At 42.1% G+C, this 15,647-nt stretch overlaps 2 protein-coding genes across 2 annotated transcripts in view; one reads left to right on the top strand and one right to left on the bottom strand.

The window, feature by feature from the left end:
• Window positions 1-2,455, bottom strand: part of CCDC186 (coiled-coil domain containing 186) — a 34,590-nt gene extending 32,135 nt beyond the window's left edge. The window contains exon 1 of the mRNA XM_004680421.2: window positions 2,270-2,455. The gene's annotated coding sequence lies outside the window, so the exon portion shown is untranslated. The remainder of the gene's footprint in view (window positions 1-2,269) is intronic.
• A 163-nt stretch (window positions 2,456-2,618) lies between these two features.
• TDRD1 (tudor domain containing 1) overlaps window positions 2,619-15,647 on the top strand; it is a 42,271-nt gene continuing 29,242 nt past the window's right edge. The window contains exons 1-3 of the mRNA XM_012723501.1: window positions 2,619-2,691; window positions 11,838-12,168; window positions 14,636-14,694. Of these exons, the coding sequence (XP_012578955.1) occupies window positions 2,680-2,691; window positions 11,838-12,168; window positions 14,636-14,694 (402 nt within the window). The 5' untranslated portion in view covers window positions 2,619-2,679. The remainder of the gene's footprint in view (window positions 2,692-11,837; window positions 12,169-14,635; window positions 14,695-15,647) is intronic.

Here is a 15,647-nt window from a genome sequence, read left to right as displayed (position 1 = left end):
ACTCTGTCTCTGGTGAATCCTCTCACCCTCCACATCTCTGGCCTGTACCCCAGTTCTATATGAATAAATAAATAAATCTTTAAAAAAAAAAAAAAGGAAAAAGAAAATTTCTATCAGCATGCCAAACAATACTTTTCTGAATTTGATTTCTACTTTTTATTACCCCTTCACCCCAATATTTGCTTTTAATTCTTAGCACCAGGAAAGACTTTTAATATCTTAGCAGCTGAGAAAAAAAGTTGAATTTTCAAGTAATTTGTAAATTTAAATTGTCACCTTGAAATGAATAATACTGTGTTCACAATCTTGTAAGCACAGTGACATGCTGATGAAAAATTCAAGAATCACTTTGTTATATGCAATTAGAGATAATGGACAAAAGAAAAACTTAAATATTTTTTGAAAGAAATAAACAAGCCCAGAACTGCATGTTAAAGATTCTTGCCTTAACATAAAACTGTTAGATGAACCTGGAAAACTAATGCAGATTTCTAATCATTCTTCAAAGGGGAAAAGATGTCTTCTAAATCTCTAACAAGGCTGCTTCAGCCTGTCATCTCTCTAAAGAGCCAGCTGCACTGCTTACCTCCCCTCCATAAACTCCACAGGAGGCTGCACAGGGATGCTTTTCAACTGAGTGCACTAAGCAGCCATCATCAGCCATGCTGTCATTGTACAACATCAAAAGACAACTCTTGAAGTTATGAATGAAGGAACAAAAAGTTAAATAGTAGTTACTGTGCTATACTATTCCTTTACAGAGTTAGCAATGAATAAGACTCTGAAATGCCCTTGACACCACGGAATCTGCACTGTTTGAAGAAACCTCGAAATTGAGATGCAAGAATTCTGGATTGCACATTGTACACATCTTTAAAAGAATAAGAACAATTTATAAACAAGCCACACATTTTTGGGTAAATTGTTCAGTAATTGCACATGCTTGCCTACTACAAAATAGCAAAGTTTCATTCTTAGTACTGCAAAATCTGAGTCATTTAATACCTCCAATGAATTTAAAATAACATGAAAAGACCGAAAAGGAAGGAAACAAAAGAAAAAAACCAATCATCACTGTTTTCTATTTGTAGAATATAAAAGAATTGCAAATATACAGGGAACAGTATACTTTATACACAGGAGACAGTTCAGTTTCACTCTCTGTGTTATCAGTATTTATCTTTTTGTAAGATCAAGACTCCACCAATATCAAGATGTAGTTAAGAAAGCTTCACCCTCAATAGGTTTTCTTTTTTTTTTTTAATGAGTATTACTACACTTCAACACTGTTCCATTGATCAACTGCCCATCTTCCTTAGGAAAACTCCCAGACTATCATTTTGGAAGAAATAAAAAGCAAAGACCAGAGACCAACCCAAGCCCCCCAACACACACACAGAGAAAATTGCCAAATGCTTGGGGCTGTACTGTCTTTGCTATACTTTGAAATTCCCATAGATAACAAGACAATGAAGTGGAACAGGCAGATTCTAATCGCACATGTTCCGAATCAGAATCCAGGCCTCTTTTCTCTTAACAAAATCAAGATGTGAATACTGGCTGAAGTTACTAAATTCTTAGCAGCTGAGCAATAACAACACCTGCACTGTTCTCCAGGGCTGGGGGCAGGGGACAGGTAGAAGGGGATTTACTATTTTACACGCTTGATAGAAACACAAATTTGAAGCACCATTCTTACCAGCCAAGGACTATCAAATGCCGTGGTGTCCTTGGAAGACAGGGAACAGGGAAAACCAAGAGTACTATCTCGCACATCCACAATCACAAAGAATCACCTCTAAGTTTTACTTAAAATCTCCGTCATGGTCATGTTGGGGAAAGAGAAGAAGTCGCCACAGCAGCAAACATGAAACACGCCGCAGTCAACTTGGAGATCAGAAGAGAAAGAGACGACAGAGTCGAAGAAAGATCACAGAGCAGGTGGGGTTCGCTGCCTCTTCTTACTGGCTCTTCTTACGCCCCAAACCAGACGCTCTGGAGAAGCGGCCCCAGGACCCCCGCCCACTCCTCTCGGCCGCCTCCAACCCCAGCGGCCCGGGATCAAAAGAGAGAGGGAGGGAGAAAAGGGGGTTCCAAACTCTGCGCCCCTCACCCCGGCGCTCGCCTCCGTCACACCCCTGGAGAAGCCAGGTGGGGAGCCGGTCCACTCCCGCCCCGACACCCGCAGGGCACATCGGGGTGGATGGGCAGTCCCGCCGCGCGGCCACCGCGACTCCCAGACCGTCCCGGGCGCCCCTCGGTCACTCACCCCGCTTCTAGGAGGCTCAGGCCGCACCCCTAACGAGGCCGCTGGAGCTCCAGCTCAGGAACCAACTTCTCCATACCCGGGCCCAACAGACCAGAAGATGGGCAGGGACCGCGGTGGGAAACAGGGCCGACGCCGCGCTCCCCCCGCCACCGCTCCCTCAAACCCCCGCGGAGCTGACACATCAACAAAGATGGCGGCGACGCCGAAGCCGGCCCAGCTACAGCTGAGGGGGCGGGGCTCCCGGGAGGAGCCAATCCGCGCGGCGCGGGCACGTGACGCGCGCACCTGGGGGGCAGACTAACCTGTCTGCAGTGGGCGGGGCCGCGCCGGGCCTTCAGCTGGGGACACCCCTCCCCTCCCCGCAGCGCCGGGACCAGCAGTGAGGACAAGCCCGGATGCCCTAGCTCGGGATGACTCGGCCGGTAGGCTCCCAGACTTTAGACCTGCGCTGCCTCTCACGCCCCTCCCGACCCAGGCGGGGCATTCCTAGAGGACGCGTTCGTTGGATTTAATTGCTCCTCACCATTTGGCCCCTCCTTGTATTACTCTGGGGCAGAAAGCAGTAACACAGAATTCCAAGTCATGACTCCCAACTCTGAGGCGCAACCCTGGCACCTGACGGGGCGGGATCAGCAGGCGCAGCCTACCTGTCAGGCTGCACTGGGACGGAATCTGGGGGTTTCCATAACACCGCGTTCGTGTCCGCAGAGCTGCACGAACCATTGTTTAATAATCGATGGTTGGTGCGTTCGGGCACCCGAGTGGGAGCGCCTGGAGCACGGCGAGTGGCCTCGATATCTGCAGCATCCAGAGTGGGGTTTGATACGCAGAAGCTGCTCAATAATTAGCAACAAAAAGTATTTTGAATTCAGTCATGTAATGGTTGTGGCGAATTAAGGTGAACATTTGGGTTCCTGGAGGCTTTGCAAGCATCCTCTGTCCTCTGGCATGGTGGACTTTGGTTAAGGGCATTTTATACACAACTCTTGAGTAAAAGTAGTTAATTCTAAGGAGTTGTCAATGCAAGAGTTTGTAAAGTAAGATATCTTCTGTTAAATTTCTTTGATACGACTGGCAAAATAAAAAAAAGTCACTTAAAAAATAAAACATTGTGTTAGTCTTCCACTTCCTTTTCAACAGGAAATGACACCTCACCCCTTAAAAGAAGATGCTACATTAAAACACATTCTGTTGTTAAAGTGTCTTAGTAAAGAAATGATTTGACTTTATGGCAATGAATAGATCAAAACTTCCTGTGAGATATATTATTCCAAGGAAAAGGAAATCTAAGGAACTTTAATTTTACTTTTTCAATAGTCATATTATCAGCAATGATATTTGTAGTTATTTCTGAAATAGATAACATTTTATTAGTATAAATGACATAAATATGCTTTGGGAGGGCCAAGAGTTTCAGCCTATAACAAAGGAAATAAAAAATATTTTAGGGCCCTCCCTGGTGGCGCAGCGGGTTAAAGCACAGCACCAAGAAGCTAAAGCCACTTCCACGTGAGTTCGATCCCCACCTGCCCCGGAGGTGACCACATGGCGTGGCAGACCTCTCCTGACCCGCCCACTGCTCCCCTCAGCGGTGTACCTTCTCAATCTGCCTGTTCTGCTCCCCACTCTGTCACTGGTGAATCCTCTCACCCTCCGCATCTCTGGCCTGTACCCCAGTTCTGTATGAATAAATAAATAAATCTTTAAAAAAAATTTTAAAGTAAGTGAAAATTCTGCAATCCTAAATCTGAATTTAAAAATGTCAATTTTTTTTATTACAAAAATGTCTGTTGAAGAGGTCTAGAATAAAGATCCACCCAATGTATGTCCCTCATCTCCACACTATGCACTCTAAATATAATTTCCCATAAAGTCACCTGTGCTTCTTTTGGAGAGCAAAGTCTGATTCTAAGTCTGATCTAGGAAAATATATGAGAGCCTATGACATGTTGATTTTAACAGAAAGTCAAGATAACAGGAATTGTGTCAAAAGATCAGGAGTTAGTTCAAAGGTGCTCCCACTGGTCAAAGAAGGGACAAATTTAGCATTCAAAAATAATGTAACAGTAACTGCTGGAAACATGTCTACTACATTAAAAATCAAGGAGTACAGGGCCCTCCCTGGTGGCACAAGGGCCTTCCCTGGTGGCACAACAAATTAAAACACAGCAGTATGAAGCTATCCAGCCACTGCAGCACGAGATTGATCCTCAGCGAGGGAGGTGACCCACATGGCTTGGCAGACCGCTCCTGATCTGACTGCTGCTCCCCTCAGCAATGTATTTCAGTACATCTGTTCTGCTCCACACTGTGTCTGGTGAATCCTCTTACCCACTCCCACCCCTGCACCTTTGGCCTATACCCCAGTTCTGTATGTATAAATAAATAAATCTAAAAAACAAATAGGAATGCAATGGTTTTTAAAGATGGCATGTCCTTTGGGGGATTCCAAGGAATCATCATACTCTGAAAACTGATATAAAAACAAAGCATCATATTTCTCATAAACTAAATCTCATTTAAGTAGCTGGTGTGGAAAAGTACTTTATCAAATTCCATGGAATAAATGCAGAACAAAATGATAGATTTAGGTGTAGACTGTACATAGTGACTTCATTCCAAGTGAACAGCATAGAAAGGGGGAGGGGAAAATACCTTTATAGTAGAACTTTATAGTATAGCTAGACAAACACCTCAGTTAGGTGATCATAGAAAACAGCTGCCGTAAATCATTTTCCTAGAATGTGTACTTGAATGTTGGGGCAATGAGAAGGACACTTTACTTTGGTGGGCTTCCTTCTAATAACCCTGAACTCCAGGCTTCTCCTAAACAAAACACCAGGTGAACTCCAACTCTAGGACACCTGCAGATGGTCTCAGTAGCCATGCTTGGGACAAGGGACAAGACAAGGGAAAATGGAGAGACTGCCATAGCCACAGGTGACACAACAACTATAATGGGGTGTTTTGTATGAATTCCAGCTCAGAAAGGGAAAAGATCAAAAAATAGAAAATCTAAATGAAAACTTCAAAGTGCTGGACTTGAGTTAATCATGCATCAGCACTTGTTCCTTAATTATAACAAGCTTATCCTACCCATGTGATGTGTTCAAAACGGTGGAAACTAGATGTGCCTTACTTGGGAAACTTCTGTCTTCTCAGTTTACGCTTTAAATCTGAAACTGCTCTAAAAACTGATGGAAAGAAAAAAAGAACAGGTCAGGGATTTGCTTCAAAACAGTGGGGAGAATGTATAGGTAGAGATGTAGGTAAGATTTTGAACTGATGCTGAAAGTGGATGATGGTTAGATACAGGAACTGTTTGCCTTGTTAATTTGTTTAAAATGTCTATCATTTATTTTTTTGTTGTTATTGTTTTTAAAGTGAAAAGAATCTTTTCTTCGGGTAACATCAAAGTGTAATCATAGGCTCTCAGTCAGGCAAAGAAGGTGTAAGTGATCCTTGTGTTTAGTCTCCAAGACCAGGTGAAAGTAGGGGAGTCACTTGGGGTAACCCTGAGATTAGGGTGGTTAATATGACCTAAGTGACCTTGGTGGCTGGCGGACAAAAGATCTGCATCTTTACGATCAAAATTTGCCCACGAGAGCTCCTAGGTACGTCTTTGCACAATAATCCTGAGCTACAGCCACAGTCAGTTTCCAGGAAGAACATACGGGTCTTCCCGCCCCAAGGCGGGAGAGGTGCAAGCTGGAGCACGCAAAGGACCCACGTGAGCGTAGCTGAGCACGTGAGCGCCAACTGCGCAGGCGCAGCGTCCGGCGGGCGGGCCCTCAGGCTGTGGCGGTGAGGCAGCGCCAGGAGCTCCCTCAGGCCACAGGGCTTCCGGGCACGGACGCTCCACCACGGCCAGGCTTCAGAGACGGGTTGGGGTCAGCCGCCCTTTCACCTCTCGCCAGGTCAGGCTTACCAGGTGCAAGCGGGAGCCAGGAGCGGGCCTGGGGAGATGGGGTTTCGGTCGTTGGAGGCCGGACGTTGGGCGCTGGACGTTGAGGTTAGGCGTTGAGGCCGTCGGGCGTTGAGCGGTACGAGCGGCTTGGAAATATGGTGGGAGGATGGAAAGCTGTGGGGAGCCTGGGTTGGCTAGGATCAGGCAGGTCTAGGGCAGGAGAAATCTGTGTGATAGGAGTGAGGATGGGGGTGCAGAGACTCGAGGAGTGAGGCCTCGAGGCTGTGAGGTCAAGTCCTGTAGTAGGTTTGCAAAATGGTACTTGCTGGCGTGACTGGCCAAAACAGGAAGCTCCATTTGCATCCCGTTAGAGGATCCCTTAACCCTTTTCGTTAAAATAAGCTTGTTTTAGGCCCTCCCTGGTGGCGCAGCGGGTTAAAGCACAGCACTAAGAAGCTAAAGCCGCTTCCGCATGAGTTCGATTCCCGCCTGCCCTGGAGGAGACCACATGGCGAGCCAGACCTCTCCTGGCCCGCCCGCTGCTCCCCTCAGCAGTGGACTTCGTCGATCTGCCTGTTCTGCTCCCCTCTCTGTCTCTGGTGAATCCTCTCACCCCCCGCATCTCTGGCCTGTACCTCAGTTCCATATGAATAAGTAAATAAATCTTAAAAAAAAAAAAAACCCTGGTTTTAGGATTCAGTGCCATTGTTTAATACGCAGCAGCAGCAGCGCACACAACTCTAATTCGACACCTCCCACCGCCCAATGGTCGGAAGCATTTGCTTAGCCATGAATTAGCTGACACTAGCTTGTTCAAGTGTTTACATCGTGTGTGCCTTTTGGATTTTCTTTTTCAAAAAAGATTTATTTATTGACATACAGGAACTGGGGTACAAGCCAGAGGCGGGAGGGGTGGGTGAGAGGATTCACCAAAGACAGAGTGGGAACAGAACAGGCAGGTCTACTGAAATACACTGCTGAGGGGAGCAGTGGGCAGGACGCAAGAGGTCTGCCAAGCCATGTGGGCCACCTCCCTGACTGGGCTTCCAACTTGTCTGCAGTGGCTGCCAATAGCTTCTTAGTGCATCGAGGGCCCTGACCTGAATTTTCATCTCAGTTGTGTAAAGCACTCACCTTGGAGGCATTGGTGAGTTCCACCTTCTCAGGTCTCCCTCATCTGTAAAAATAAAGAAATAAGCATATCTTAATCTTCAAATTACTTAACATCTTAAATATGCAAACTAGCTCCACTGTGAACGTAAGAAATTCTTTGTGTGAGGAGTGGGACAAAAGAAATAACAGCTGCCTCCCAGGAATTTATCGACAGGAAGCCCCAGACACTGTGCTTGGTAGTTCACAGTCTTGCATTTCATTCCCCATGATTGTAAGTCAAGAGGAAGTTACCTCTGCTGGCCACGTTTTATGGTCAGAGTCCTGGAAAGATGAAGTGATTTGTCTGAGCCAGCATAGCTCCATGAGGGCAAAGACACTGCTCAGGCTTGGATCTGAGCGACTGATTCGTTTGAGTTTCATTGCTTTAAAGCTAAGTGTTTCCTTGGAGTTGCAGGAAGTTACCAGCAACACAAAGACAGAGAAAGACAAAAGGTACTGCTAAGTATTGGTATTAGAGGAATTAATTCACTGGGTTTACTCTGACCACTAGGCTGTGGTCTCCTGAGAGGAAAGGAGGGATTGCCTTCACTGGTCCCAAGGTGTCCTAGAATGTTCTTGATGATGGGGGAAGAGGAGGATCTTTCCCAAGGGAAGCAGAATAAAGGGTTTGCCCTTAGGGAGCTGGCTTCTTATTGCAATCAAAGTACTAAGTACAGAACAAAGAAGACAATACAGCCCAGGCTTTATTTTTCCCCTTAGAATTACAAGGAAATTATGCTTTCATTCTACTGCTCTTTTATTATATGAGCCCTAAAAATATCAGGACTCTTTTAGCATAAAGAAATTTGAGGGCCATTCTAATTAACCTCTTGTTAGTTAAGGAGCCATTATAACTACTTAGATGAGGATGATCATAAATACGTTTCCATCTACCTGTGGCATGTAAAAAATGGTGCATTGGATATGGGAAAAAATGTTTTAAAACTGGGTGAGGTCAGCCTATTCCATATCATGCCCTTTGCAGCAAATACACCAGTTTCAGGTGCCCCCCTCTGTTAGATGTTTGCAAAGTTTGGGTCAAACTGCAGCTTGTCAGTTGGGAAGAGAACCATTTTTACAAAGAAGAATGAAGAACAATGGACTGTCCTGAAGGCAAGAAAGTAGATAAACTTCTTGTAAAAACTCATTTAGATGTCTGCTTGTCCTGGAAGTTGTAAGAAAATCAGGGTGAAGTTAGTGAAGTGTCTTTGTACCCTAAATATTCCACCATAAGTGGAGCCTTTTATTTATGCTTTTTATTTGTGGCTTAAACTTTATGATAGGTCAAAGATTGATTCTCTTGTTGGCATTGTTATTAAAGTCAAATGCATTTGCCAATTTGGGGACTTCATAAGACAAGTTTTGCTATTAAACTTCAGTAAACCTCACAACATGATGTAATTCCCCATTTAAAACTACCAGATGTGATTTTAAACAGGGAATGTTTTGTCTGTCCAAGTTGTCATGAAAATATCACACCTGTGCGCTTTAAGTAGCTTTATCGTATGAATATCCTTTGAGTGCCTCATTGTACAAGACAGTAGGAGAGGGGCTGTGGAAACCAGAGGATTCTGGTTAATTTTTTGAATAAGGCATGGTTTCTGTGCTCGAACAATTTGAAATAAATGAGGAGACAGACAGCTGTCTATTGGTAACTATAGAAAAGCAAGGAATTATATGACTGTCAGTTTCACTAAAAATAAGGGCAAAGTTACAGAAGACTGTGAGTTTACATGCCGCATACTATAGTCACATCGTTGTCTTGCGATGACTATAACCTGCTTTTGTGGCTTAAACATTAAATATAAAGGATCACTGTGATCCTTTACCTGGCTTAAGTAAGTAATCATATTTTAGGGGGAAAATTTGATTTACTCTCAACTATTTTAATCATTAAAAATTTTTTTCTATAAAAGTAACAAAATTTGGGAAAATGAAAAAAAATTCTCTTATCAGTCTACCTACCCCAAAATGTCATTGTTGTTTAGAATATAATAGCTTTCATTCATCTTTCTTACAATAACTTTTGTTACTTTTTCCCTTTATTGTACATTGAATATATAGGTTTTTTTTTAATAGCATTTGTAAATGGTAGTACAGTAGCCCAGACAAGGTATCACAATTTTTTTTCCTTTTTAAATTAATATAGGTTCAGAACTTTTTGATGTTTAGGACTATTCCAGTGGGATGTTTTTTTCTAAACTAGAGTTATCAAGTGAGTGGCTAAACTGTAAACCTCTACATATTGTACCAAATTGTTTGCCAGGAAAAGCATATTAATTTATATTCCCTTCAACTATAAGTGTCTTTTAAAATTGCACTTATGTAGGCTGATAATAATGTAATGCTTAGTTACTACAAGTTAATTTTTTTATTACAGATGAGGTTGAACATTTTCTGTTATATTTATCAACTAATCTTCCTTTTCTGTGCATTCTGTTCATATCTTTTAATCACTTATTTTATTGTTATCTCTTGATTAGACAGCAAATCTCATGGAAGCCATGAGCTTACACAGCAACTCTGCACAGGTAGGTTAGAGTTGGTGGATGGACCCTCTAGGGCCCTCCAGGGACAGTTTTAAAAACTGGTTTGATGGTTGCAAGTTCAGTCTTTGGGAAGCAGAATATGAGCTATAGTTAGATGATAAATTTGGCCTCCTAGTAGGTTCTTGAAGTTAGTTGAGGTGGGTTTTGTAGTCATATATATATATATGTGTGTATATATATACACATATATATGTTTATGTTGGAAGAATGAGCATCTATGGTTGTAATGGGTCCTTTTTGATCCATTGTGTTGTTACTGAAATACTTGTCACTCACTGTCCGTTAACTGGTGTGTAAGAAGGCAGGTGTCTCCTTACTGTAGACTGAATTTCTCCTCCATCAGTTTTTGCTTATATTAAGAGTGAAGCGTTTCTGCTGGACTGAGTAATATTAAAGTTAGGCGTTGTTTCTGTTTTCTGGTGGTTACCTCTGTATTTTAGTGCATGTTCTTTTTATTTCTTATACAGAGGCTAGAGATACTCAGTATTTACAGCCCTACTATTTTCTCCAGAGGTGATCTTCCTCTTGTAATATTTCACAGTATTTCTCTTATGCTGCCTTTATTGTGGTTCTCAGTCTGATCCCATTAGATGACACAGGGGAACGCTCTGTTCAATTTAGGATCCCACAGGGTCTGAGCCCTCACTGCTCCCATCTGCAGGCCTGTGTTAGAGATCCCTATGAAGAGTTACTACCTTTGAGTGTGCCTGTGTGTTTTTTTATATTGTTGTCTCATTGCCTTTTCTGTTTGGGCCTTGGATTAGGCAAGGCCTAATCTAAAGCAAACAACGAGATGACAAGTTTAGGGCACCAAACAGGAGGAAATTTCCACCTTTAAACAACATTGAGATTTCACCTCCATTTTCAACCCTAAGGAGGGGAGGTTAGGTGGAAGATTTGTCAGGGGTTTGTAACAAAACCATAGGTCACTACTTAAAAAAGAAGAGTCGTGGGCAGGACATGGAGTATTCTTTGAGAGGAAAAGAACAGGCCAGCACAATTTCTGGATAGAGGACTATCAGAGGCACTTTGCAACAATATGACTACTGTATTTTCAAAGGCACACACAAATTCCTAAAAACAATAGATGTAATTTACGCTTTATGGGACCTCAGCTGGAGATTATCAAAGCAAAGGATTTGGGAAAAACTGGCCAAATGGGGGTCAGCTGAGGCTGATTGTGAAGATAACCAGGAAGGAAGGCATTTCTCAGAGGAGAGCGCAGAGCGCTTGGGTAATTGGTCTTGCCAGTTGGAACTCGCAGCATGGTGTCAAGTAGAGGGGGTAGGAATTCTGAGGAGACAGGTAGGTGATGATCTGACTTGAAAAATAACCTCTGTTGTAATTCAGTGTTAAGTTATAGGCTCTAGCTTTGAAATATTTTAAGCGTGAAAGTCTCTTCTTTCAAAATCTTTCTCAAGTAAGGAATAGTGACAAAGTTCTGAAAGTATCTGGATGTGTCTGGCCTTCCCCTTTTGCCTGTTGTTGACTTCTGTTTAGCTCTGGATTTGTATTAAGCAATAATCATTCTTTTCTTGTACTTTTTTTTTTAAAGATTTATTTATTCATACAGAACTGGGGTACAGGCCAGAGGCTCAGGGGCGGTGAGAGGCTTCACCAGAGACAGAGCGGGGAGCAGAACAGGCAGATCGACAAAGTACACTGCTGAGGGGAGCAGTGGGCGGGTCAGGAGAGGTCTGCCTTGCCATGTGGTCTCCTCCGGGGCAGGCGGGATTTGAACTCATGCGGAAGTGGCTTTAGCTTCTCAGTGCAGTGCTTTAACCCGCTGCGCCACCAGGGAGGGCCACTTTTCTTGTACTTTTAAGTCAGACTTTGATATCACTGTCATGCCTGCTTCAGGGTCATTTGTGAGAACTATGTTACTTGCTAAGAAATAACCCGGGCCTGTAGTACTGCTTCTGTAATTAAAAGTCGCTTTTTAAATACATTTCTTCTTCAGACATCTCTGAGTGTTCAGTTGCCGCTGAATATGATTTCAAGAACTGATGTGGAGACATCAACTTGTAAAATGAAAGAACCATTTACCTTCGAGAAAAATGAAAGCAAGCTTCCACCACATGACTCTTTGAGAAGTCCTGGAAGATACCCTAGCCACCCTAACTTCAGGTTGAAAAGCCCTGAGAATGGAAGCAAAAAGAACAATTTTTTGCTTTGTGAACAAACCAAACAATATTTGGCTAGTCAGGAAGACAACTCAGTGTCTTCCCACCCTAATGGCATTAGTGGAGAAGTGGTTAGAGCCAAAGGAGACCCGCAGACAGTGCCAACAGGTGAGTGAAAACTGTAGCATGAATCCTTGACTCGTGGTGGATTTTGCCCTTCATAAGTATATGCAGCCACACAGCAGTAGCGTATTCACACAATAGTCACCTTGTAGGATGTGCATTTAAATATATAACTACCTTATAGTATGTGCATTTAATTATTAATTTAGAAGGAAAAAAAAAATCTCATCAAGTATCCATCTGGGAAGAGAGTATTTACAATGAGTGCTTGACCTGCAATCATAGAACTGAAATGTGGAAAAGAAAATTCTGGCTTTTTATGGGTGATGTATAGATTGGCCATTTTTTAAAAATACTTTGCAAATTTTATGCATGTAATAACTCAAAAAGATCTACTTGAGACATTGACTTGTTTAGTTTTATCATTCCTTTACTCCCAATTTTAAAAACCTGTTATTGCTGGGCCCTAATGGAACTTAGCCTCTGTGACTGTAGATGAGGTGTGATCTTTTTCAGACTGTAGTGATGTGGCTCTCAAAGAGTGTGGCTGTGGGTCACCAAGATTCCCCAACTGGTCAAAACTTTTATCCTAATAATATCAAAACATTACTTGCCTTTTACACTGTGTTGACTTTAAGCTGATGTTGTTAAGGAAAAGGTGAGTAAATGCAGGGCCTTAGCTCAACTCAGGTGTGACCCCAGCCTGGGTACCAGCATTCATGGGGTCTTTGTTGGTTTTTATTTGTACTTAATGCAATAACCGGAAAGGCCAGTTTCATGTAAGAATGTCATTGATGAAGTAAGTGGTAGGCATTAGTACTAAATTTTGACCCTTTTGTGCAGGTATTTTTAGTATTTTATTTAGCAAAGAAGGAATTATGTCGAACGTCTGTAGCTGAAATATGGAAGGCACATGTGTGAACAGTGAGCTAAATTTCAGTTGATTAGAAACTTTTCTTGGAGCTTTGTTTTTTTTTTTTTTTTTTTTAAAGATTTATTTATTTATTCATACAGAACTGGGTACAGGCCAGAGATGCAGAGGGTGAGAGGATTCACCAGAGACAGAGTGGGGTGCAGAACAGGCAGATCGACGAAGTACATTGCTGAGGGGAGCAGCGGGCGGGTCAGGAGAGGTCTGCCACGCCATGTGGTCTCCTCCAGGGGCAGGTGGGAATTGAACTCATGAGGAAGTGGCTTAAGCTTCTTTGTGCAGTGCTTTAACCCGCTGCGCCACCAGGGAGGGCCCGGAGCTTTGTTTTTTCTTGAAAAGAATGACAAATTCTGGTATTCAGATTGAGAGTGCTCGTAATCATTTTCTCAAGAGTGAACAATGTGAGCCTGTCACTTAAGGAAAACAGCTCACTGTAGTTTGTAGCTGATGATAAAGTTCAAGCAAAAATGAGAACTTCAGGAAACATCTGCCACTCTCAGCTTGACAGCTCCCCAATACTTAACATTTTCTGCTGGGGTGTTGGTGATAGGAAACACCTGATTTTTATCTTTATTTTTATTTTTATTTTTTTATTTGTTTGCTATTGTGCAGTGTTTTAACATTTGGAACTTCTCTATTACTCAGAATTTCTCAGTCTTTTCCAAATGACCAGTTCCTGAGATAGCCTAGTCTTGGCGTGGATAAAAATCTCTTCAAAGTACAAGATAAATCAATGTATTCTAATGTAACAATATGAAAATTGTATTTTCCCCTCCCCCCTAAAAACTTCATGATAGGGTTTTAGATTCCAGGTTGTAATTAACCCTTAAATTACTGCTTGAGTTGCTGTATGTTAAGAAATTTCGTAATTACCTGAGGCGACATTCAATATTTCTCCTCCCTGGTGGTATCTGGGTGAGTCCACATGGGCTTCAGAAACTTCACTGGGACTCATAGTCATGCCAGTGAGTGCAAGTGCAGATAAGCAAATTCAGCTGTCGTTGGTCAGGCAGAATATGGACGAATGTTAGCAAAAATTTAAAACGCTTGCTTCCACCCTGTTTTTCCTCTATGGAAATGTATTTTTTTTAAATAATATAATAGTTTATTTTTACATCATTTTGTGACTTTTTCCATCTCAGTTGTAATCCCCATGGAGTTTTTTTCTTTTTAAATAAGAAACTATGTCAACATGTATTACATTTGAAAAAAATTCTGTTTTCATTATACAATTCAGAAATTTATATTTTTAATTTCTAATAATAGTGAATATTGGTAGAAATAAACCATGAAAACAAAAGTTTTTGTTTAGGTCCTCAGAATTTCTAAGAGTACAAACAGGTCCGAAGATGTTGAAGCCTGAGAGAGAGGATGGAACCTTTAGTGAATGGAGAAAATGTCACATTGAGGCGAGTACAGTGCAAGTCAAGGAAATTTCAAATCCTAATTTTTCATTAGGAAACGTAGGATGTTGCTTATTTATAGTGCAGCTTTAAGGCTCTTACCTAATTATAGAATTTTATACTTTCAGAAATAAGGTAATATTTGGCTTTTATTAGGTATTCTGTTTTTCCTCCCCAGGAAACTCACTGTCACCATTGAAAGTTGGAAATAATTCATCACCCAAAGAAATAAATAGTGTAAGTCATTGGGTTTTTTTTTTTTTTTTTTCATGTGTGGTGTTTTTAGCTTGGGGGAAAGATTCTAAACATATTTTTGTATTGAGTTAATAACGAACTTGTTAAATTTGTGGCTATTAGTCAAGGTCAAATTTCTGTTTCTTTAATCTAGTGCCTTTTAAAAAGCCCACCTTCTTAAGTACTTGTGAAATGCTTACAATCCCAAGAAATAGCAATCTTGTGAAACCTGCATCCAGATCTCCCCGATGCTAACGTGCTGCAGAACTGGGCTGTGTTATCCACACGGCCTGAATGCTGGCATCCACACGGCCCAGCTACAGAGTGCCCCCCCCACAAAAGCCCCCCCCCCCCCACAGGGAAGCCATCCCTGCCTGGTATTGCCATACCCACCCCGAATCCACCCCTATCTTGCCTCTTCCTTAGTCCCTGGCAGCCACCTAGTCAGTATTGCCACACTTCTTGTCATTTCAAGGGCAATCCAGAAATGGAGTCATACAGAAGGTAATCTTTTGGGATTGTGTTTTCCCCCCATTCAATGTAATTCTCTGGATTTGTGACCTAGATTGTTGTCTGTTTCAGTAGTTCCTTTTGCTGAACTATTCACCCATCAAAGTAAATCCAAAGAGTCAGGAAGAACTAACAATCCCAAATGTATATTGTTTATATTTTTTCTGGCTATTACCATTGAAACTGCTATAAGCATTTATGTGGAGGGTTTTACATGAACATGGGGTTTTTCTTTTTTTCTTTCTGCTCTAGGATCAATACCCAGAAGAGCATTTTCTGGGTCATATAATTACATGTTTAGTTTTTAAGATACTGTTAGTGTTTTCCAGAATGAACATACCATCTTATATTCTCAGTAAGAAGGTGTGAACAATCCAATGTATGTGCATCCTGCCTCCTCATTAGAATTTGGTGGTTGGTATTTTTTTTTTTTTTTTTTTTTTTTT

Source organism: Condylura cristata, unplaced genomic scaffold (assembly GCF_000260355.1).
Source record: "Condylura cristata isolate star-nosed mole 26May11 unplaced genomic scaffold, ConCri1.0 scaffold00011, whole genome shotgun sequence".
In the NCBI taxonomy this organism is placed as follows: domain Eukaryota; kingdom Metazoa; phylum Chordata; class Mammalia; order Eulipotyphla; family Talpidae; genus Condylura; species Condylura cristata.
This window is presented reverse-complemented; position numbering and strand designations above follow the sequence as displayed.